This window comes from Neovison vison, chromosome 2, assembly GCF_020171115.1.
Source record: "Neovison vison isolate M4711 chromosome 2, ASM_NN_V1, whole genome shotgun sequence".
NCBI lineage: Eukaryota > Metazoa > Chordata > Mammalia > Carnivora > Mustelidae > Neogale > Neogale vison.
In genome coordinates this window covers 234,862,837-234,886,912 of record NC_058092.1, presented here as the reverse complement: position 1 = coordinate 234,886,912, position 24,076 = coordinate 234,862,837, and the positions used below count along the sequence as shown (strand labels likewise).

Genomic DNA, 24,076 nt, shown 5'->3' with positions numbered 1-24,076 from the left:
CTGAGAAGTTAACTGAGATTCAGAATGGGAGACTGTGCTTGCCGCAGGGGTTGGCAAAGCGACTCCTTGGCGCTAAGGGAGAGTCCTGGGGTGAGCCGCGGCTGGTGGGGGTGGGGCAGACCCAGGGTGGAACGAGGCGCTGTGGAGTCCGACTGTAGACGAAAACCAAAGTTCTCGCCCACAGCCAGCTGCTTCCAGAATAAACGTACAAAACAAATCTTTGCCTTTTGGCAGAGAATGTCCACATCATAATCATACTTGCAGAGAGCAGAACACTTTTGTATATATTAATCTTATTTACATTGGGCCTTGAAGGCTAATTCCTGAAATTTGATTGCTTGTGGTTAATCAATTCATCAATATTTATTGAATGTCCAATTTTAGCTCAACACCCATTCAGCATTATGATGGGAGAGAAAAGAAATATTAGATGTGGTCCTTTGCTCTACTGGCAAAATCCACGGCAAAATCCGCATTAGGTGATTATGGTTTTTCTCCCTCCCCTCCTCCTCCTCGTGCATTTTGAAATCGTCAGAAACCTACCCTTTATTCATTTGCAGAGTTAACACAGGAGAAAATGGAAATAAGTCTTCATTAAAACCTGAGTTCGTTCTTAGGAGATGGGAGAGATTCTAGAGACGTTTCTGGATGCTTTAAAAATAATAATGCACATTATTGAAGATTTTATATCTGGCAAATAAAAATATAAAACTGGGAAGGATTCTGTTTATCTTCCAGATCCACAGTCGGCTCTTCTCGTCCCCCAAAGATCATTCTGCTTGGGAAAGAAATGAAGGTCTTTCAGACGCAGGTAACGAGCTGGGCTTGACCGGGTGGCATTCCCATTCAAGCTTTTATTTGCTGTCTCTCTCTTTTATTTTTATTAATAACGAAATGTGCTTTGGAGCCTCATCTCTCCCCACCCTAAGATGATAGCTCAGTGGCTCTGACAAGATTTGAAGCTGATTTGAATTTCTAAACACCCAGGCTTTTAGGTTGGCCGTCTCTGAAAAAGCAAACAATGCAGAAGAAATATCGGTTGCCTCAGGTAGTGCATTTGGGACCCAAGATTGCTGCAGACGGTGGGGGTTCGGGCCAACGTGGTGCAGGGTTCCGCCAGGAATGAGTAATGGGACAAATACGGAATATTCTCGCAACAGAGCAGCCACAATTTAAGTGTAGGCATCGTCTCTGTGCCTTCATAAATCATTTGTCGGGAAGCTTCAGTTCACAGCCCCTACACGGTTCCCACACCAGTGAGGTGGTTACAGTTCATAACTTTTATTAAGTTTGTTAATATAAGTGGTGTGGAAACAAGCTTGTTTTTCGCGTGTCCGTAAGAGGAATCAGATGGTAGTTTAGGTCCCATTTTCTGATGACACTGTAAAAAGACTGAGCTTAACAGAGTATTTCAATTCAGGGACTCCAGCAAAAACTAAGTTCTAAAAGCGTGTTCTCATGGACCAAATTTTATTTTTCATCTTCATCTTATTAATTTGTAAATGTGGCAGGTGACTTGGTTTCTATGAAAAATATCCATGTGTACATGTGCATGCTTGTGTGTGTGTGTGTGTGTGTGTGATTATACACATGCATAGCTTCTCTCTTCCGTTACCCCTTACTGCCCGCCCATATCAAAGGTATCAGGAACCTGAGAACTCTCCGTAATGGACACAGTCAGCCCAAGACAAGGATATGATTTGAAAGAAGCTTTCCTGGAGTTGATCCTTCCTGGAGTCCCAAAGCATGGTTTCTAGCTTATTCTTTAATAGTGTCAAGAATTTCATTTGGACCCTTTGAAAACCTAGCCCAGAAATTGCTTGTGGTGAGAACATGAGTCCCCTGGCAGGTGTTTCTGGTGGCCTGACGGCAGGCTCGTGAAGCGGGTCTGCCCACCCGTGCCCCACAGTGGGGGTTGGGGATGTTGAGAAGGATGTCCTATTTTCCTCAGAGCGCTCAAGGTCGTGGAGAGAACAGTCCGTCCCGGGTGACCTAGGTGTGGACATGTCAGTCTGCTTTTCCTTAGGACGAGCTTAGCTTGAAATGGGCCTAATTGGGCGCTTCTGCAGTGGGCGTCCCGCTCGCGAGGTATTTAGCCGCTTAATGACTTAGAAACTTCACACGTGCTGGCCCAGGGGACCCAGGTTAACGTCCGGGCTGCAGGGCATGTGCCCAACAAGCCCGGGCGAGGGGGCGAGGAGGAGATACGGATCTTCCGGCTTTTCCCTCCCTTCCTCCCTTCCCTCTTCTCCCCGTTTCCCTTGCCCCCTTTCTTTATTTTTCTTTCTTTCTTTTTAAATCTGTATTTTCCAAGTTTTAATTATAGAAAGATACTTAAAGGTTGTGATAACTCTCGGGCATTCTCGTATAGAAGACAAGCAGTTGTTAAAGGAAAAAAAAAAATCACTCGTAACGCTGATTAAAGAGGGTGAAAGAGAGAGATTTTATTCAGGGAGACCACTACATGGGGTGTTCGAGGAGGGAAGAGAGTCTGTCCCCCCCCCCCCACTTCGAGTATAAGGAAGAGTAGGAATTCACCGCCAAGGAGCAGGATGGGGGTCCATGGATGGAAAAAGTCTACGAGGTAAGGGGGGCTCCGTTGGCTTGACAGGTGCGGGAGGAGGAACTTGATCAGATATCAAGGGGTGGGGGATTTTTTTTCTAAACGAAACCAGCAGGATTCTTTCTAAAAGTGGACTAAATAGGCCAAGGCCAGAGCCCAAGGGTGAGGCCTCGTCACATCGAGTTCTCGGAGAAGCCTGACTCTGGGTGGATCAAGGCGAGTGTCTGTCAGAGTCAGGCTCCTGCTTCCCCGGCTGGCCGACACTCCGGGGGGCCGTCCAGGCTCTGTGTGTCTGGCTGCAAGGCCATTCCCATCTGTGAAAGAAAAATGACCCTGTTAACTGGTCTCACAATGACCAGACTTGGGAGCTACTGCAGGACAGAATCAACCCCAGTGGAGAACTGAGCTCAACTCTGAAGGCAGCCGGGGCAGTCCGGGGTCTGCCGCCGGTCGTTGTGGGGGACTCGGTGCCTACATTACCAGGGAGAGCTCGATTGGTGTCAGGGGTGGGCGAAAGTCCTTTAAGCTGGCTCAGCGGGCTTCTCTCTAAGTCTGGGCTCAGCAGCATTCTTTGCTAAAACTGGACTTGACAGGCCCCCGGAGGCTCAGAGGAGCCTGGCACAAGTTAGGTCGAGGAGGGCGCGTGGACGCATTTCTTTTCTGAAAACTGGCCCGAGCAGCCACCTGTGCCCTCGGGGCTCTCTGTGGTCCGGTTTGGTGGCTCAGGAAAGAGCAGGAGTTTGCTTCGGGCATGAGAGTCCCTGCCCCACCATCCCTAGAGGAGCCCGGCACAAGGGTGAAACCTGGATCGGTCTTCTCTGTGGCCTCGGGGGCCCGAGAGAGCAGAGTTTTAGATCAAATTAGGTGTCACAAGGACTAGAAACACACACAAGGGAAACCACGGTTAGGAAACCAGCGAACGTAGTGGAAGGTGCTCCATCAGGTTGCAGAAAGCCCCAGAACCCAGGGGACTCCTTGGGCTCCGGCAGCGAGAATGTGTGGACCCTCCCCTGGAGCTACCGGAATAGGGCTCCATGCCTCCTGCCTGCGCCTGCCGCTTGTGTCTGTCAAATCACCTTCTCAGGCTCTGTCCTGATTCAGTCACCTCAGGTCAGGAGCCAAGGTCAAATGTTAGAAACGTGGCTTCCGAGGATCTGATCCTCTGCGTACCTGGCTAGCAGGGCAGTTCTTCCAGAAGGAGCCCACGGGCCAGGCAGATGTCAGCTCCCAGAATCTCAAGTCTGGGAAGGGCCAGTGGGTCCTTTTGTTCTTCCTCATGTCGGAAGCCCTCCTGCTCTTTCCCATACAGAAGTGGGGCTGTCTCTGCAGAGGAGGCTGACCCCATACGGCCCCACGGAAGAGGGGCTTACTTTCTGAAGGAGGCTCAGGACCCGCACCCACTGCTAGAATTTTTAGAAAGCCTTTGAATTGTGTTGAGCCAAAATAAAATGTTATTTATTTGTTTTCAATCTGTACTGAGAAGCCAAAGAGGACTTAGTAAATACTGAGTTCCTGGAATGCACGACCTGACCCACGTTCTCAGACGTCTCCTCGGTGTGCTGGTCCAGGCAGGAGGTGATGAGGGTTTTGTCCAGTGCAGGAGCGGGGGTGTTGGATCGCTGGAGCGCTGGGGAAATGACAGAACATTTGCAGTAAGGGATGGTTGAAAGATGTTTCCGGGCAGAGAGTGCTGGCATTCGTGGGGTAGGAAATTCAGGGTCCAGGAGGTTCATAGAGTCGGGGTGGGGTGCTCGTGGGGGGATCCTGAATTTGTGGGGTTTGCATCCTCTCCTCGTGAGAGGCCACCTGCCTTAGATGGCCAGGAAGCAATCGGCAATTTCGTGTTGCGATCTGAAGACGGGCTAGGGTTGTAGAGCCTGATGCGACCATTATTTCCAGGCAGGGTGTGAGAAGCCCTGAGAACAGCTGGGATTAATACAAAAGAAATTGTGTGAGTGGGGTGGACAGAGGACAAAGCTTCAAAACCTGAGGAGCCCATGTGTGTGGGGTGGCGGCAGGGAAGAGCAGCGCTGTCCTGGGACACACTGGTGTCGGGGGTTTGTTTTATAAGGTGAGGTACTCAGTGCACGGCCGACTTTGTCCTCACTTCGTTTTGTCCTCACTTTATCTTTAGAGAAGTCTGTCTACTTGCTCAGGTCTAATTTTGCTCTCCGATAACCGTGGTTCTGGGCGCCCCATCTCTACCGGCCACTCTAGCACTCAGCAGTGTGGGGGGTACGCCCCTGTGGCAGAAGCTTAGGTCAAGGGAGTATCTGGTGCAAACAGGGCTGAGGTGCTCATGCACGACATCGGAAAGGAACATCGTCTCCGGATTTTCATTTTTGCTTCCTTCGCCTGCACACTGCAACTACCCACGGTCTCTGACATTGGAAATTCCAAGAGTGGGAAGGGCAGGGAGCCGAGTTTTTATGGTAAAATCATCGCATTGGCAAGACCTTTGGCATCTGGTTGGCCTGTGTGAAACTTCAGATTGCAGTGATTAATAGGATCCAAACACCAAAAGAGAACAAAAATGTAGGAGGGGTGACGGTGTCTGCCCAAACTCACATCTGTTTTCAAAATCAGAGGAAGGTAGGAAGTCGCTTTGAAATTTCCATTCTGTGTGTTATAAAAAGATTCCTTTCACTGGTTCCCCCATCACTGAGCTACCTGTGTGCAGACAGGGCTGCTTAATCTAAGGGCTGAGCAACGGTTGAAGGTCCAGGTGCTTCGTTAAGCCATTGCTGGGGCATCTTTACGGGAAATGGATGGAAGGGTAATTGATGAAGGTCACCGGGAAATTTTAATTACTAATTCACTTGGCTTAGGAAGGAAGGTGGGACAGCATAAAATTTTCTTCCTCCTGATCAATTAAGCCCGACCTTTATAACTGGCAGTTTTTAAAGGGTGGGTCTTTGATTGATGAGTGGGATGAAGTCATTATATTTCACTTAAAACTCGAGGGTCACTGTTTCTCTTCTCCAGCTTTTATAAGAGCAGTGATTTGCTCCTTTCATAAACATACCTTTTCACATTCATCTGCATCGGGTCAAACAGCTCCCGACACAACACATACTCTTGACTATCCCTCAAGGAAGGGTTGGTCTGTTACCCCTTAAAAACCACCTTGAGAGGATGTGAGTTGTATTTTGTTTCTCTTTGCAATCTGTAATTGCAGTTTCTCTCTGAACAAAGTCTAGCGGGGACACCATATTTATGTTTTACCTGAAAAACCTGGTTTTTATTCAGGCTCTAATTGTTGAGGCAGAAACTTTTTTTTTTTTTTTAATGCAGGAGCCGTTTTGATCATGTTGTATCACCATCTGCCTCATTCTTGCAGATCCCTCCCTGCCTGTGAGGAGAAGTCATCTAGGGGACAGGGTGTAGGAGTAGCTTTAATCAGTGTAACTTCTCTGCTTAGAAATCACACCAGTCCTCAGAGGGCACAGCATTTGGTGCCACTCCACAGCCAACCCTACACTTGCCCATCACTCTCCTTGCCTATGGGGACTCTTCTGAAACCACCTTCTAGATCTTTTGAGTGTGAACATCCTTCCTTTTGTCAGATGCATTCCCTGATGCAACTGGCCCAACCTTGGTGCTTAAGGCTTTGTTTGTTCCAGAATTAGAGTCCTTCCTGCATTGCCTTGTTTCTCTTGTAGACTTGTCTCATCAAGACTGTTGGTTTGGAGGGCAGGGACCTTGTTTCACTCTATGTTTCCAAGGTCAGGGACCAGCACACGCAAGTTCTTCACTGGCTTGTGCAGGATTATTTGTCTGAAGGACCCACGTAGAGCCAGTTCTATCTCCAGGGACCTTCCTTGAGTTTCCCAGGAGAGCGTGCAAAGCAGCCTGGGAATTGGATCTTGTGACAGCAGTTGAGAGCCTGTGAAGGGAAGCAACTGCCTTTGGGTTTTTCTAAGACTCTTTCAAGTGCTTTTCCTGTTCTGCTACTCAGCTTCCTTTGTGGAGGGGGATGGAAGCCTGCCTCCACCCAGGTGGCTCCTACCTGGGCTGCTTGGTGCCCACTCTGTCCAGGGCCCAGGTGGGAAAAGGCAGCATCGCTTCTCTGACCACCCAAGAAGAAAGGATATTTATTCCTGTTTTTCTGCGAGAGAGGAAAGGGACACATTGGGGTCTGCTGTGCCGACTTGCGTAGAACATCATTGGGGCAGATAGAGACCAAGTGGCTTTGTCACAGGGGTGTGTGACAGTTCCCTTCTTGCTCCTGATGGAGAACCATTATGCTCCAGCCCCTTCCTGAATTCTGCCTGTGGCTGCTGGGTCTTGGCCCTCCGTTTTGTTGTGATCACCTATACATAGTGCCAGAAGCAACTTCTCCTCCTGACATGAATTTCTGCCTCTGGCCCCATCTTTACCCATCACCTGGTCGTAAGCTAATTTAAAAATAATTGGGGGCGCCTGGGTGGCTCAGTGGGTTAAGCCGCTGCCTTTGGCTCAGGTCATGATCTCAGGGTCCTGGGATCGAGTCCCGCATCGGGCTCTCTGCTCTGCGGGGATCCTGCTTGCCTCTCTTTCTCTCTCTGCCTGCCTCTCTGTTTACTTGTGATCTCTGTCTGTCAAATAAAAACAAATCTTTAAAAAAAAATAATTGGTAAAATAATGGGCTAAGCAAAGAGCTCAGCTGAAGATTTGCCAGTCTGTGTAGCTCTGTGTCAGAAAGACGTGCACCTGGCCGGAGTTAACGGTCTCCTCTCCAAGGCCTAGAAGCTTAGTCATTGCCTCTTGGGTACCGAGAAGCAAGAGGGGCCCATCTAGAAGTGTGGGAATCAGCTGCTGGGGGAGACGGGGGTACCGGTAGGGGTCCGTGAGGGCTGCTGTGTCCTATTCTCAGGAGGACGAGGAGGACCACTCATCATGTCCATTCACCTTCCCTGAAGCACGTGAGGCCTTCTGCCTTGCCGTGGCTATCAGGGCCGGCCTCTGTGGGTATCAGTGTTCTCACCTGAACAAAGGGACTGGGTCTGAGAGACAGGCATCCAGCGTCATGCTTCTGCTGGAAAGGAGCACCTGTTGGTGAAAGGGCATCCAGAAGCCAGAGTCCCGTGGCTAAGCAGCAGCCCCACACTCTCCAGCGCGGAGACAAGATTTTACGGAAATTGCGGTGCGGGGAACATGCTCTGCTCTAGCAACGGTGCCCCAGTGGAAGAGGGCATCCGAGGGCTCCGTGGGGCCTGAGCCAGAAACAGGTATCTCGGCTCCCCCCAGGCCTGAGGCGGCGGAGTCTGTGGGTGTGGAGCCCAGGAAGCTGTCACCGGCATCTCATGTGAACCGCCACTGTGGGTCTTTGGGAGTTTGCTGTGTTTTTAAGAAATGAACGGGGTTGTCATTCCTTCACGTCTAGGGGTCGCTCAGCACGGAGCTCTTCGATAAGGGCTGTTTTAATTGCCTGGACTTTGTCCTGTGGGTCAGGGAGGGGTTCCGGCCCCCGCGTGTTGGCCGTGGCCTGGCACAACGCCTGACCCCTGGCAGGTGACTCAGTGGCAGTTCATGGGTCACATACAGCTCATAGCTCTGGGGACCAACTTGCCACCAGCCACCTGTCACCTGCAGGGCCACATGAGGCTTGCACTGCAGGACAAAGTGAACGAGTGCAGGCTTTGTACTGTTGGGTGGGGGGGTGACCCCTGCCTCCTGTGGGAGGCTGTAATAGGATTGTTTGAGTAATTCCATGAGTCGGAAGGGAAACGAAGCTACAGCTCAGGGACAAGCAGGAGCTGTTCCTACTCCCTGTGATCAGGAGGGTTGTTTGGCCAGGCTCTTGTCTGTGGGAGCAAGGCTGGAAGGGGAATTTGCCATTTGGCCAGACGAAGCCTTCTTAGTTTCACCGGATGTCAAAACAGCACACAGTATGGGGTCTTAATTGTAGGCCTTACACCACGAGGGCCTGGCGTGGGGAGAGCGAAGATGTGGAGGACTGGGCAGAATGACATGGTCTGGGAGCTGGGGGGTTAACACACCTGCTGGGGCAAGGAGGCAGAGAGAGAGCTTGGACTCAGCTTCTGAGAGCGTGGTGAGAGCCAGGTGTGGACTCTAGCTGGGCACGAGGTCGGTGTGGGGGCATTCAGCTAGAGGACACAGTGTCCTCAGACGGAGGAGTACATCACGGTGCCTGGGAATGTAGGGCGGGGGCACGTGGAGAGAGAAACGGGCTGCATCTGACTCAGGGTAGGTCCTGCTCAGAGTGCCTAAGTCCCAGCATCAGGTACAGGAGTCGGAGGCAAGCCAGGAACTCATTCCCCAGCAAGGCAGGAACCGAGGTTCTAGATTGGGTTCAGGTTGGGCACGAGACGCAGTGGAGCTCTAATATCTTGCTAAGCTAAGACGGCTGTCCCATCTCGGGAACGGCACCACCATCCATGTGGCTGCTCAAGCAGGAGACCTAAGAGTCCTTTCTGCCCCTGCCACACCCCCATGTCCAATCCATGACCACATCTCTCTGATTTATCTCCTAATCATCTCCGAGACACATCCCTGCTGCCATGTTGGTCTGGACTGTTGCAGTCGCCCATGCTTTCTCTGTCTAGTCCCTACTCACGGCCAGCACGAGCTGGGGCGGCCCTGCTTTTCCCTCCTTTCAAGTCCTTCCACGTCCTTCAGTTGCTCGTGAAGATGACTCTATGGTCTGAGAGGCCCTGGGGGCACCAGTCCCTGAGCTCCCTCTTTCCCTCTCTCCCCATCTCTTCCACCCCGTTCTCCATGTGTGCCTCCTCTGTGGGGCCCCTGTGCAAGCTGATCTCTTTGCTTCAACCCTGCTGCCTTTTCCCTTCCCCCTAAGCGACCTAGGCTACAGAGTCTCACCTATACGTCCAAGGGAAGAATCCCTGATCTCAAGACCTGTCCTACCCCAGGCACTTGGAGTCTCCCTTCCTCTTCCTTGCTGCACGGGTGATGATCACGTGGTATTTATTTGTACTTGATAAACACCTGCTCCCCCATCCAGACCGTGAGCTGCTCGGGAGCTTGGATTTTGCCTGCCAGCCCCTGTACCAAGCTAGGTGTGCCGTAAGCAGCTGTTGGGGGGGATGAGCCAGGTGGGAGGAAGAAGGAGCTAAATCACCTGTGGAGCCTGGAGCGTCCTGGGGACGGGGGGTCAGGCACATCCCCGGGGCTGACTTAGAAGGACTTTAAGAGGACACTCTGGGACACTGTGCACGCGCCCCTTTCCGCCCTGTCTTCTTCCTCCTCTCCGAATTGGTGCGACGCTTCCTTCCAGCCTCGGGTTTCTGAGTCTCCTTCGTCAGACGTCACCCATCTCTCTCCTGGTGGAATCACCTGCCTGCCGCAGAGCCCTGAGGCCAGGAGGCTGACGCACGGTTGTTGGTGGGATGTTCACCTGCCTTAAGTTAAAGAAGCTCATCAGTTTCTAACAGTTTTACTGTTACTTGTATGTCCAGAGCCCCCGAGAGAAAAAGAACACTTACAGAATAACTGTCTAAGTCCCACACTCCTTCCAAAGGGTTGATGTCACTGGGGAAAGGTTGCAAATAAAAGGCCACCCCCACCCCCAGCTCCGTGGGCCCGGCCACGCTGAGCGCTGCATGTTGCAGTGAAATTCTGTGAAATTCTGTGAATAGGGCATGGAGAGAATGGACCTGCTGAAGAGCTGATGTGTTACAGGTTTTTTTTTTTTTAATATTTTATTTATTTATTTATTTTTAAAGATTTTATTTATTTATTTGACAGAGAGAGATTACAAGTAGACAGAGAGGCAGGCAGAGAGAGAGAGAGAGAGGGAAGCAGGCTCCCTGCTGAGCAGAGAGCCCGATGCGGGACTCGATCCCAGGACCCTGAGATCATGACCTGAGCCGAAGGCAGCCGCTTAACCCACTGAGCCACCCAGGCGCCCCAATATTTTATTTATTTATTTGACAGAGATCACAAGTAGGCAGAGAGGCAGGCAGAGGGGGAGGGGAAACAGGCTCCCTGCTGAGCAGAGAGACCGATGTTGGGACTCGATCCCAGGACCCTGAGATCATGACCTGGGCCGAAGGCAGAGGCTTTAACCCACTGAGCCACCCAGGCGCCCCATGAGCTGGCGTGTTATAGGTTTGAGTAGCTTCGTGCCCAGCTGGCCATCTAAAGAAGAGATTCTTTAAAAGAAATAAGTACATAAACAAAGGCAGCCCAAATTGAAAGTGACGCGTGGAATTAAATGTGCTTTTGAAGCTTCTCATGTTATTGAACATAATGGTCATGTTAGTGTCCGGCTTTGCAGCATGAGAGGAGAATTTCTCTGGCAGCTGGACTGTGGCTGAGCAGAGGAAAGGGCCTCCCGAACAGGACAACCCCATCTACCCCCACTGTCCGTTTGACCTCTTGGTACATAGAGTAAATACACCAGTGCTGGCCACAAGATGGTTCTTGCAAAGCACCTGCTTTTGAACAGAGTGCCTCCCGACTCGCTTCTTCCTCTCCTGCTTCCTGCCGGCGGTCTCTTTCTCTTTCTGGGTGCGGGTGCAGGCGGCCCCTCGCCCTCAGGGCCGGTGGTACTGGGCTGGGGGCGGGCGGCCCGTGCCCGGCCGAGAGGGAGCTCGCAGTCAGAGGTGACAGCTGCTAGAAAAAGAAAATCCGCGCCACTACCCCATTCCAGTTTCCAGGGGAGTGCAAAGACGTGGTGTTTCCTGGTAAAAACTGCGTTTCTGTGTTGGAGTAATCTGACAGGTAGGACCTGGCTTCTGCGTTCAAAGAGGCCCTTGTTCTGGAAAAGGCCTCGGCTTCGTGTCATGTGCCTACCGTGGGCACAGGAGGAGACCTTATGTTTATGAAACCTCCTGGAACATTTCGGCCTTAGGCTGGCATCTGCCAGCGCCGCCTGACCTCTGTGCTGAGGAGAGAGCTCCTGAATCTTATTTTAAGAGCTTCCGAGGAGAACTTGCTGTTCTCCCCAAGTTACCTTGACTGCAGAGGGCTGAGTTTCCTTAAAGCGGCTCAGGCCATTTTTAAATGGAGCTCTTTCTTCAGATGGAACCTCGTGGGAAGCCAGTTTGGGAGACAGACCGAACAGAGGCGCCCTGGGTGCGGGGGGCCCTGTCCCCCAGGAGGGGATCTGCAGGTCCCGCCAGGCTGCCCGCCCCGGAGCAGGATTTGAAAACCGCCCTCCGCAGGACTCGGGGGGTGGGGAGCGCACAGAGCATTTGGATACAGGTTGATTGCTTCCTCTCTGAACGTGGCGGCTGCCCATCGTTAACCCGGAGCCCCGCGGAACGAGCAGGTTATCACCGCGGACAGGCCATTTCCAGCCACAGCCCTCCCCTGTGTCTCTATCGATCGGCTGTCGGGTTCCTAAATCCCGCCTCATCGAGGGCGCGGCTCTGGGTGCCTCTGAGCTTCAGCGGCTGGTTCTGCAGGTGGAGGGCTGGCCCCTGGCCCCGCGAAGGGAGAAGGGGTGGGAGTGCGCCCTGGGTTTCAGCTGGAAGAAGGGATGTGGCCGAGAGTGTAATGGGCCGATGCTTTTAAAATTCCCTTCCCTTTCCGGTATTAAATGGCTTTGCTTTAACGACCCTCAGCTCATGGTTTCTTTCAGTTCCTTCATGCCGACCCTGGCGGGACTCCAGCCGCTCACTCAGCTGCGAACGGGGCCCTCTCTAATGCCTTGCGTGTGCCCCGGGGGGATTTGTTCTTTTTATGGGACTGAGGAGACAGTCTCAGGCGGTGATTAAACATCGAGACTGTCAGCCTGCCGAGGGGGCCGAGCCTCGTTCCTGGACAGCTCTGGACACAGGCAGGGCCGGGGTCAGGGCGTCCCTTCCAGAAAGCTGTGCCCTGTGATGGGATTGGGTACGCGGTTTCCGAGCGCAGGGTGTCTGAGGGTGAATTACGGTTGGGGTCAGAGGATGATGTCCCTGCCCTCGGGAACAAGATTGGAGTCAGCATGGGGGTGGGGGCGAGACTAGAGGGCTTTGGGCGATCCCAGCTCCTTCCCTCTTCCCTGTTTGACATTGGACAACCTGATAGAGCTCTGTGAGACTCAGTTTCACCGTTTGTAATAGTGGAATAACACCTACTGTGCGTCGTTATTTCAAGGAGCAGTCATCTTAGATAGAAAACACTAATCCCAACCATCTGGTAAAAGCGTCTTTTACTGTGGTGAGAAGATACAGTGTCGTACAGCCGATCTCTTGCGCACATTGCTTAACCAAAACCTTATGTCCGTTGATCAGTAGTTCCCCATCTTCCCCTCCCTGTCGCCCCCGGCCGTCACCACCCCCGGCTCTGATTCTAGGAATCCGACTACCTCACCCATGTTCCGGACGTGCAATCGTGCAGGGTTTGTCTTTTGGGGACTGGCTCGCTTCACGCGCCTGCTGTCTTCCAGGTCCGTGCGCGTTGTTGCATGTGGTAGGATTTCCTTCCTGCTGAGAGCTGAGGAGTATCTCATCGTGCACATTTCCCACATTGTCTTTATCCGTTCATCCGCTGATGGATGGGTTGTTGGGGTTGTTTCCACATCTCAACTTCTGTGAATGGTGCTGCAGGGACCATGGGGCTGTGAGTATAACTTCAAAATCCTGATTTCAGTTCCTCAGATAAATACCCAGAAGTGGGATTGCTGGATCCCAGGTGGTTCTGATTTTTAACATTTGGGGAAAAAACCCATACCATTTTCTGTGGTGGCTGCACAATTTTGCATTCCCAATAATGGGAGACAAGGTTTCCAATTTCTCCACATCCTTGCCAGCATTTGTTACTTTTTTTCCCCTAGCTTTTATTTTTTTAAATTAACATATAATGTATTATTTGGTTCAGGGGAACAGGTCTGTGAACCATCAGTCTTACACGATTCACAGCGCTCCCCACAGCACATACCCTCCCAATGTCCATGACCCAGCCACCCGGTCCCTCCTACTCCCTCCCCCCAGCAACCCTCAGTTTGTTTTCTGAGATTAAGAGCCTGTTATGGTTAGTCTCCCTCCCCGGTCTCATATTGTTTAATTTTTTCCCCTCCCTGCCCCCAAGATCCCCGTGTCCTGCCTCTCAAAATCCTCATATCAGAGAGACACGGGGATGAGTTTAGATCTCTCACTGTAGTTTTGATTTGCATTTCCCTGATGCTGAGTGACTAATGTTCGTTGTTGATATTTAAATGAGCATTGCAGGCTCTCAATGCCTACCACTGCCAAAAATATACTGGTACTTACAGGTTATGCTCTTATATTCTTTCTGGAGCATTCTATTTGAGCTGCGTGTTGGAGGAGGAGAGAGAAGGTGAGGCTGGGGGCCACAAGAGCGGGGGAAGGGTGAGGTAAAACACAAGGATAGAAGGACAACCTGCTGGATGACCTGTGGGCTCACTCCAGGTCTGCCACAGCTGGACATCTCTATTCGTAAGTGACCCCACAGTTGGTTGCCATGCTCAGTCTGTCCCCTTGGCTTCCTTCTCCTTTATCCCCACAGCTTTATCCCAGGCAGGGGGTGCTCTTCTCCTAGCTTATCCCAGAGCCTTGTGCCCTATACCTTCCTTGGCCAGGAGCCCTGCAGTGACCAATTTTGTCCCTGTCCTAGGCCATCTGGGAAGGCCACCTCAAAGATGGGTCAGGCTACACCCCTGGCCTGTGCTTCTGAACCCTTCAGCAGGTGTCTGCAGACTTCCCTGCCCTGGGTGCTGCTATATCTCAGGCAGACACTACTGTACATTCCCCAGGGAGTCCCCTGGCAATTTGTGGAACGTCCTCCATCTTCTCCTCTGTAACATATCCTGTCCAACAGCAAAATTCCGTGTGGGACCTCATGGGTCTCATGGGTCTCTGGGCAATTATTGGAAGATGATGGAAAATGCCTGCAGAGCTGTGATGTTGTACCTTCCCAGAAAGGTTTTATCATGTGGTTGACAGTGGTGAGGGCCACATCTGGGTGTTGGTTGCAGGTCCTGGTGTCAGACCAGGCTCCATGGAGTTCCAGAAAGGCCAGTTTGTCAGAGAACCTAGAGGGAGAGAAGGTATAAACACCAGCAATAGGCTTCACATGCCCGTGACCATAGTCATGCCAAAAACATACCATCTCCAAGACTCATTGGCTCATAGAAGCATAAACATTTCTTTGGCTCTTAAAGCACAGGTTGACAATTCTGGCTCCTGGTTCTCGTCTTTGGCTTTGGTCTTGTCTGGGCCTGCTTATGTAGTGGGGGTCAGCAGGCTGTCCACAGGGAGGGTGGCTCAAGCAGGCTGCTTGGGAAAGCTCCCAAGGTGAAGGCCGCGGACAAGACAGAAACCCAAGTGCAGAAGAATGTCTTCAGGCCAAAGCAAGTCAAATGATGGAACTCAGAATCTAGAGGTGAGAACCTCACCTCTGAAAAGGGAGGGCTATGGGGCACGCAGGGACTTGGAACCCTTAACGCCATCCATCTACCAATGGTGCACCTCACAGTCCAGCAGTCCGGCAGCCACCTACCCACGATGCATGCGACAGTCTCGCAGTCCAGCATCCATCCACCAACGATGCATCTAGCAATCTAGCACTCTAGCATCCGTCTAGCAATGATGCTTCCAGCAACCAACAATCAAGCAGTCCAGCATCCATCCACCAACGATGCATCTAGCAATGGGCATGGACAGGGTTTGTGCTCTTCTTTTTATTTTTTTTCACTCCGTGGCGAAGGTACTTTTCTGCCCATTCAGTAGATAAGATTATTGCGATTCAAAGAAGTCTAGTTACATATGAGGTTGCTGAACTGTTCTTCCCTAAGATGGGGTTCTACTCTGAGTTTTGTGATGGGAGTTAATGCAGTGGGGCACATTCATGCTAAGTGCACCTGTGCCTGGCCCTTGGTGAATGCACAATGAATGCTGGCTGCCCAAAGGTCTGGGGTCACACGTGTCTAGGGACCACACACGTCATGTGTGTCATTGCAGCCTAATGCCTGGCACAGGGTCTGGAACCCAATCAGTAGCTGTTCAATGGATGCATGACAACACGTAGAGTCTTGGGAAGATAATATCTCCTGGTCAGTTGGCCAGATCTGGGTCTGAGTCTGATTAGTCATTGATTACCTATAGGACCGCTAGTTTTGGAGTCCAGGAGACTTGGTATCTTTTTTTTTTTTTTTTTTAAAGATTTTATTTTATTTATTTGAGAGAGAGAGACAGTGAGAGAGAGAATGAGCGAGGAGAAGGTCAGAGAGCGAAGCAGACTCCCCATGGAGCTGGGAGCCTGATGTGGGACTCGATCCCGGGACTCCAGGATCACGCCCTGAGCCGGAGGCAGTCGTTTAACCAACTGCGCCACCCAGGCGTCCCGACTTGGTATCTTTTGAAGGTCACCCTTGAAGGTTTCCAATCCCATCTCTTCCATGTGAACTTTGCCTGTTTATATGCCTTGGGATTCTGCTCCCTAGAATGTTGGCAATTCCAGGTCTGTTGGGGCCCCTGTAGCCACATAAACAAGGACAGTGTCTGGTCCCTCATGGACATCTGCCTCATCTGTTCTTGCCACTAAGCAGTGGCTTAGTCCTTGGCCTGCGGCGGAAGCGCTACTTCGTGACTCCTTCTTGACGGTTTTGTAGTCTTCGTGCTTCTGTTTCTACATCTGCACCTTGGTCTTGGTATTTGTGCTACCTGTCCTCCACTTGTCATTCACTGTTCAAAATCCTGCCATCCAGGAAGTTCAGAGATCTCAAAGGCCTGGAAGATAGAGATTGGATAAATCGGGATGGCAGTCCCCTTTTACTGAGCACTCGTCATGTGCCAGGAACTGTGCTGGGCACGGGGTGTGCAATGTTGAACATGACACCAAGCAAACTTGCCCTCCTAAAATTTATATTCTAGAGGTTAAGGATGGACAAAAATCAAGTAGACAAATAAGCAAAATTATTGCTTGATGCATAAACAATGAATCTTGGAAGACTGAAAAAATAAAAGAAAATAATTATAACAAAGAGAGGAGAGAGAAACACTGATGGGTGACTGCTTCAGGTCCGGAAGGGTAGAAAGGAGTCTGCCATATGGGGAGCTGGGGTGGAGACTGTTCTAGGGTCGAGGAAGCATGATGTGCAAAGTTCCTAAGGGAGGGAGGAGCCTGACATGTTCAGGATGGGAAAAGGAAAGCTGGTGTGGTTTGATCATAGCGAAGAAGTAGGGGGTAGGAGACAAGGTTGGAGCGGTGATCAGGCAGAATCTGGACGGCTGGCCAGCCCGGTGGGTTTTTGTGTACCACGGACCCGACTGAAGGGTTGAACCTTACGCATCCTGAGTCATTTGGCTTTGTGAGAAGGCCACCTGCATGTGTGAGGGCAGATTCAGGTGTCACGGGGCCACAGGGAGGGTGAACTTGTGTGGGACATACAGTGCAAGAGTCTCAAGTACAAAAATGCCAGGGCCCCTGTGGGAGGCATGGATGAGTGTCCGCAGGGGTGAGGAGCCTGAGGCTTCTTCCACTCCTTGATGGCAGGGGTGGGGGCAGCCTTGAGTGCAGGAAGACAAGTTCAAGGCCCACAGCAGCTGTCCGGAGAAGGGAGCGTGTGATGGGAGTGGTGGCCTGAGGGCGCTGGACGTGGCCACGCAGGGGTTGGAACAATGGAGTCTCCAGGTGGTGCCTAAGGGTTGGGGGTGGGTGGCAAGAGAAGGGAGGAATGGAGGATGCTGCCTCACCAGCGCCCCCTTTAATCCTCTCGTTCCTCCTTGGCGGTACTGATGGTCACCCCAAGTCCAGACTGGGGAAGCGGGCCCTGGGCGGTTAGCAGCCCGCCGTGATTTGGGACTGCTTCATGTCAGGGTTGAGCCCAGGCCGGCTGCGTGCAAGCTGGCCGTCATCGCGTGCTCGCTGGGGCCGCAGGGCTGGTGAGGCCGCTCATGGGGTATCTGAGCCTCAGACTAGACAAGCGTGGCACCTGTCAGATAGAAGTAAGCAAAGGCTTTGCCCTCCCTTCTCTTCTTTGTCCTCGGCCTGTGTGCCTTCCTCCTGCCCACTCAGCATCCCAACCCCAGGATCCCTCTGCTCCTTCTCAGAAGCCTGCCAGGCCACCTCGTCTGAGACAGTCACTTCTCCCTCCTCCCTGGCTTCCCCACCCCAACACCATCAGCCCTCGCCCAGGGCGACCACACTGGGGCCACGCTGGGACCTTTGCATCCCAGCGTCTTAGACTCCGCACTCCGTGGGCATCCAGTCAGATTTTGTTGAATTAAGGTCTTTGACATAAAGGCAGAGTAGTGAACAGGTTATATGCAGGGGGCCTGGGGAATTTGGGGCTCTTTGGCCAGTGTTCTTGTTATGAAAATGGGGGCAGTGTTAGTCCCTGCATAGCAGGACCATTGAGGGCATTAAACAAGGTCATGTTGACACCCTCCATACCTAGTAAAAAGTACACGCATGAGTGATTGCTCCTTTTACTATCTGCATTTGTAGAGGAAAGAGGCACAATTGTATGTAGGGAGTGTAAGATAGGACTCTGAGAAATATTTGCAAGTTAAAAGAGCTTGGTGAATGCAAAAGGAAGGCTCCCTAGCAGAGAGGTTCCTGGACCTTGTCTGGGGTCTGAGACTCCTCCCGCCTGCTCACCCCTCCTTGCAGCTGGTGCTCCTCAAAGCCCGCACTGCCTGGCCCCACCCCAGGACAGAGCTCCGCAGGGTGGGTGGCTCCTATCTTTGCTGAATACAAAGTATGTGCATTTACTGACGGGAAAGTGTGTCCTAGCCACATGGAATACCAAGCAAGCCGAGCCCTGTTATTTATAAGCCCATTTTTCTACAAATGGCTTCTTATTCCTTGTGAACATTGGGTTTTCTGATAAGTTTAACGAAAATTTTAAGTACGTGGAATGTAAAATTACTTTGAAAACTTTCCCCCTTTCAAGCCGTTGCATAAAGAAGGATCCCGTCAGATGTCTGCATCTGTCGGGCAGCTGGAAGCTGTCTCTCCTGCTTTTGCTGTTAACACCTACCATTTGTCTCTGTGCAGACTTGCCTTGATAACTGAGATATGTTGTGTGCAAAGCAGGGGTCTTGTTTGAGGATGCCGAACATGGTCTCTGGCCAGATGTTTCCCCTTCATTAGAATGTGTCCATCAGACATCTTTGCTGGAGGGCGTCTGCTTCTGTCGTCCTATTAGCTGGGATAAGCTGGGCTTCTCGTTCCTGCACCGAAAAGATGAAATTAGCATTTAAGAAGCTGTCATTATAAAAGTTTTCACCCTTCACAATTAATGCAAGAAGAGGTCAATGATGGTGAATTAATGCTGCAGAAATCAGCCTTCATCATTCATGAGCAGTTGGGGCCCTAAATGCCATCCCCGAAGGCTGCCTCTGCCTTCTAATCTCAATGAGGGTGTAACGCTATGGAACGCTGGCCTGTGTGTGGAATCTTAATTTCTGTATCAGGAGCGTCGCGGAGAACCCTGCTTAGACCACAGTTTCTTCCACAAGGGCCACTCACAGGTCTCTCCGGGGGCCAGGGTGTGGCAAGTGGTAGGACAAATGTAAGTGACAGGCGCTGCTACTTCTGGGGGCAAGGGTGGCCCGTGGAAGGAGCTCGGTGTTTGTAAGGAAAGATCTAGTCACAGCCCAGCCCTCCCTACTGAACTGGGATCGCCAGTCGCACTCCGGTGAGGATACCCGAGAGTGAGCGGTGGGTAGGCAAGCCTGGTCTCAGAGAAGCTGCGGGGACCAGATGAAGGACAGGGAAGGTGATGGTACACGGCCAAGGAGACTCCCCGCGTAGGAGGGGTGACTGCCAATATTCAGAACTGTCCACTCGGCAGATCAGTCCCGATTTACTTATTATTGAGCGGTTCTCGGTGCTGAGAGGCAGGGGCCGATGAAACTCATCTTGAAGGCTGACCTCTAGCAAGATCAGCACCCCTCGCCTTGGCTCAGTGTTCCCAGTGATGGTCGAAACTCAAGCCAAGCGTGCATTTTGAGTGCTAGAATTCTCCACAAATAAGGAACAACTGAACGAGTGACAAAGCCTCCAATCACCCAACACGATCCTTTCCTTTCCCCCAACACTCCCTCCTTCCCTCCCTTTCCCCCCACCCCCCTCCCCTCCTTTCCTCCTTCCCTTCCTTCTTCCCTCCCTTCCTTCCTATCTTCCCTTCTTCCTTCTCTCCTTCTTTCTCTCCATCCAAACGTTTAATCTTCCATCCTGCCCCCATCCACACCCACCCCCCAGCATTGACTAGGCACCTACTTTGAGAAAGGCCTGAAAATACATAAACAAGTAAGATGCAGACCTTGGGCATTTGGAGACCCCAAGAATGTGAAAGCCAAAGAGATCTTTTAGGGACCTCCTTGCCTTATTTGACCAATGAAAAACCCAAGCAAAGACTTGATGAATGACCCGACCAAGTTAGGCTGGGACCCAGGCTTCATAAGTGCCCCAGAAGGAGTTCTCGTGCATCAGGCTGAGGAGCCTGTCTTCGTGACAAGAGCCCACCTAGGCTTTACAGACTGGGTAAAATTCCCTGCATTTTCCTGAGAGACAACTGCTAGTTTTGCCAAGAACAGGCAGGCCCCCTCTTCAGAGAAAAGTGGCCCGGCATGCTCAGAAATATTCATGAGCCGATATATTCTTGTTGACATGAAACCAGGCTCTGCCGAGGAGCTGGAATCGGAGTTTCCTCTTTGCTGGGGGTGCCAAGAGGAACGAAAGTGCGTGACCTTGGCCCCTTAGACATCTCCCGTCTTACCTGCAACTGTCAGGCACAGAGGTAAACTCGCAGTGACTTTTCTCCAGTCGTGGGTCTCCCTCTGCCCCACGCCTCGCCTTCCGTTGTTTAACTTGGAGCAGCCAGAATCCTGGAGCTTTCGTCTGGCTTCAGAACTGGAGGCATGAACCACACAGAGATGAGAAAGGGCTAGACTGCCTCATGGCTTTGATTTAGGCAGAACTCCCGGCGAATCCGAGGCCCTTCTGTGGCCATTCCACGAACACGGGCCATGGTGAGGTTTTTCTAATCATCCACGTGGGGCAGTAAACTGGAACTATTCCTCAGAACTTAAAGTAACTAGTTTATCTCCATTATTATTATTATTATTATTTTTAAGTCACTGCTCTTCTATGGCCGACCTGGTTTCAGTGAGTTTTATTCCTGTTTAGCAAGATGGCCTTCGTCATGGCCGCTGAGATGGCCGCTGGGTGGGGGTGTCCTTGCAGAGAGCCAGGGGAAAGCTTGGCAGTGTTGACAGCCCCAAGGACAGTTACCCTTTCACTTAGAAATCAAGGTTATGTACTCCTGGTGAAGCGGTTTTAAAGCCGACCCTGTCTCTTTCATTGCGAGCACCAGCCCACCTGGGAAGCCGCAGCCGCCCCACTGATGCGGCTCAGTTATCGACCCCTGTGATTCAGTGTTTCTGCTCAAGGCATATCTCAGCAGTTTTAACAGATCAGCACAATAGTTCAAGGATCAATCATTATTTCTCCCTCCTGATCCATTTTAATTGTGATATCAAAGATGCAGTAATACTTTCTTAAGTTGGAAGAACTTATCTAAAGCCAGGAGAAGATTTTATTAGCACAGGAATGAGCCTTTCACATGACAAGATGGGACGCTCCATCAGTGCCTGACCGGACACCAGGAATCCACACCCCTGAGCTTACCTGAAGCTGCTGTTCTCAGTGACTCAGCCAGCCAGGTGACCTCTTTCCCTCCTTCCTCACCAGGACCACGTGGGTTCTGGGAGGCACATGGTCTCAGAAGGATTTTCCTGGGCTGGGAGGGTTGGAAGGCAGAACGGACAGGGAGGATGAGGTTGAGGTCCGCTTTCCATGATAATCTGTCTTTGCAACAGAAGACAGTGCATTGTACACTGGGAAGAGAAGGAAGTCTGAGGCCTTTCCATGCTTTGAGAAGTAACCCAGCATTCTGTGGAAAGGTTCTAATCTCAAAATCACCCACTGTAGGAACTCAACATTGCAGTAAAAATTCTGGTGAACAATGTAAAGAAATTAAGCAGCTGAATTTCAGTCCTCAAGTTAAAGTCTGCATTGCCCACTCTCTACCTCATTTTGAGTCCTTGACATCTTCAGGGAAATTAAGGAGTTGCCCAAATAAGGTCAGACTATTGAAAAAGGACCTATACTGTGTTGGCCTAGTACTGCTTCCCCCACACTCTTGCCCTCTGAATATCTCATCTTCCTCAGAATACTTGGAGGCAGTCACATGTGGGATGGGTGATAGAGGAGACACAGCCCAACAGACCACTGGGTTCTGGGTCAGGTTTCCCAAATGATACTCCAGTGTTTACCATTGACGTGGGATGTCAAATACTTACTGTATTTTATAAAAACATCACTTGGTCAAGTCCTCTTGGGAAACGGAGTTACCAGGGTGAGGTGTTTTATTTAGTGTGTCAAGGGCATGTTGGTGTGGGTTCTGGAAGCCTGCTTGACCTTTGCATGATGGGCACCTTGTGGGACAAGTGTCAAAGGGAAGGTGGATGAGGAAGTGCTGCTCTGGCTCCCTAGACATTTCCTGAATTCCTGTTCTAGAAGGCTAGGCCCTGAGGCCCCATGGGAAGGGGTAGGCCAGTGTCTGCTTAAATGTAATCTCTTTACTCCCCATAAGGAAGAGTGTCTGGGGATTCTAGGGTCCCATCGGGCACCCTCCTCAGAACCTCTGCCTCTCTCTGTGTCAGCATGGCCATTGGGCCCTTGAAATTGATGCATCTGTCAGCTGTGATTGAAGAGAAAACACTGCCAGCTCCTTGAGGGCAAAGGTAGAGTGGGTACTTGCCCATCTTTGGCTGCCCAAGGTCTTTTTCTGTCTCCTACCAGCATGCAAAGCTCTTTCCAGGGATATTTATTCCTACTGCACTCAGCCTTGTTGGAAATAAATATGGATGCCTGTTCCCCACTGTGGAAAGTTAAGTGATCCCTAGGCAGGTTTCCTGTCAGGCTCTTCCTCTTCCTGCTCCAGACTTTCAGCATAAATCCTAAATGTGAGCCACCAGAAGCTCTTTCCTAAAACGTTGGCCCTGGAATGAGAACCATAGGGAGAAAAGGAACCATCACAGGTGATGTGACTCAAAGTTCTTACCTTAAATGCATGTGTGGCTATAAGACCAATCTTGACTCTCTGCCGTTTAGTTCCCAGGAGCCCTCTTTGTTCCTGCCCCGGTTCTCAGTCTTCTCAGCAATTCTGTGAGCTCCCCCAGTGGGATTGATTAAGGTTAGCCGGAGGCAGTTCCTGCTGGGAACTTGGAATGGAAAACAAAAAAGGACCCAGGTTTATTATCTTGTAATCATTTTGCAGTGCCCCCGCCAGGGAAATACCTAGTAAGACTTCAATACCTACTTGCTGAATTGACCAGTGATGTTCCTCATCTCTTTGTATCATGGGAGTAGACCTAAAAAGTGCAATGTTGGGGTTACTCATTCAACAAATACTTATTAGATAAACACTGTATTTTAGAAACCATTCTAGGGGCTGGGACTATAGCCACAAACAATCAAAGACCTTGCCACACAATGCTCTCATCCTACTTGGGGGAGAGGGGGGCAGGCAAACAAAGATATAGATTGCCAGGTGGTAGTGTGCTCTGCAAAGAAATATAAACTGAAGGAAAGGGGTAGAATGGAGCTGTCCTGCCTTGTATAGATGGCCAGAGAAGACTTCTGGGAAAAAGGGACATTTGAGAGACACGAAGGAAGGAAAGACATGAGGTATGAGAAATTTGGGAAAGAACAAAATCCCAAGTATGGGATGTGTGGAGGGTGTTTGAGAACAGCACAGAGGCCAGTTGGGAGCTGAGGAATGAGGGGATAGTGGGGGATGGCATCCCAAGGGAGAGGATGCTGAAGCCATGGTAACTCACGTTGAAGTCAGGAGCCCAGGGGAGGTTTTGAGTAGGGGAAGGCATGCTCTGACTTGGGTTTTAAAAGTATTACTCTAAGGTCCACAGTGACATCCAGCTGTGAGCTTATCTAAGAGCACATAGAGTTGCTGGTCAGGCAGGCATGGGAGCCTGAAGCCTTGGGCTGTGCGGTTTGCTCTAACTTCTGTGTCTCCCACAGAGGACAATTGCATAGTACATTTTGAAATCAAATTATGTGGTTAATATTTCATGTGAGCCTTTCCAGTATTGCTACTTAATTTGTGGCAATGCTAAGTATGTATGGAAATATGTGCTTGCACATGTAAATTAAATAATTTTATGTCAAGTAGCTATCTGAAGGGTTGTTGAGGTTCCTTTGCATAATGGGAGTATGTGCACCTTTCTAACTAGAGCATGGTTAGCACTGTTGGAGCCAAGGACCATTGCTGCCTGCCAGGGCACTCTGGCCTCCTCTAGTAAAATCCTCCCTTGTCAGTCAGTCTTCTGGGGAAACAGACTGCTGGGTGGTGGCTATTTGGGGTGCTGAAATAATTGGAAATGTCTTCCTTGAGCAGGGTGGGTTTGTCCGCTTCAGCACTGCTGATATTGGGGCAGATAATTCTCTGTGGTGGGGGCCATCCTGCTAGAAGGGTAGTTGCATCCTTGGCTTTTGCCTACCAGGTGTTAGCAGCACCTTCTCCCCCATCATGAAAACTAAAAATGTCCCTAGACATTGACTTCTATCCCC

The 24,076-nt window shown here is 50.9% G+C and overlaps 1 protein-coding gene across 2 annotated transcripts in view; it reads left to right on the top strand.

The window, feature by feature from the left end:
* Positions 1 to 24,076, top strand: part of C2H10orf90 (chromosome 2 C10orf90 homolog) — a 204,937-nt gene that overhangs the window by 18,758 nt on the left and 162,103 nt on the right. For both annotated transcript variants that reach the window (XM_044240730.1, XM_044240728.1), the window contains exon 2: positions 739 to 811. In XM_044240730.1, coding sequence (XP_044096665.1) covers positions 739 to 811 — 73 coding nt within the window. The remainder of the gene's footprint in view (positions 1 to 738; positions 812 to 24,076) is intronic.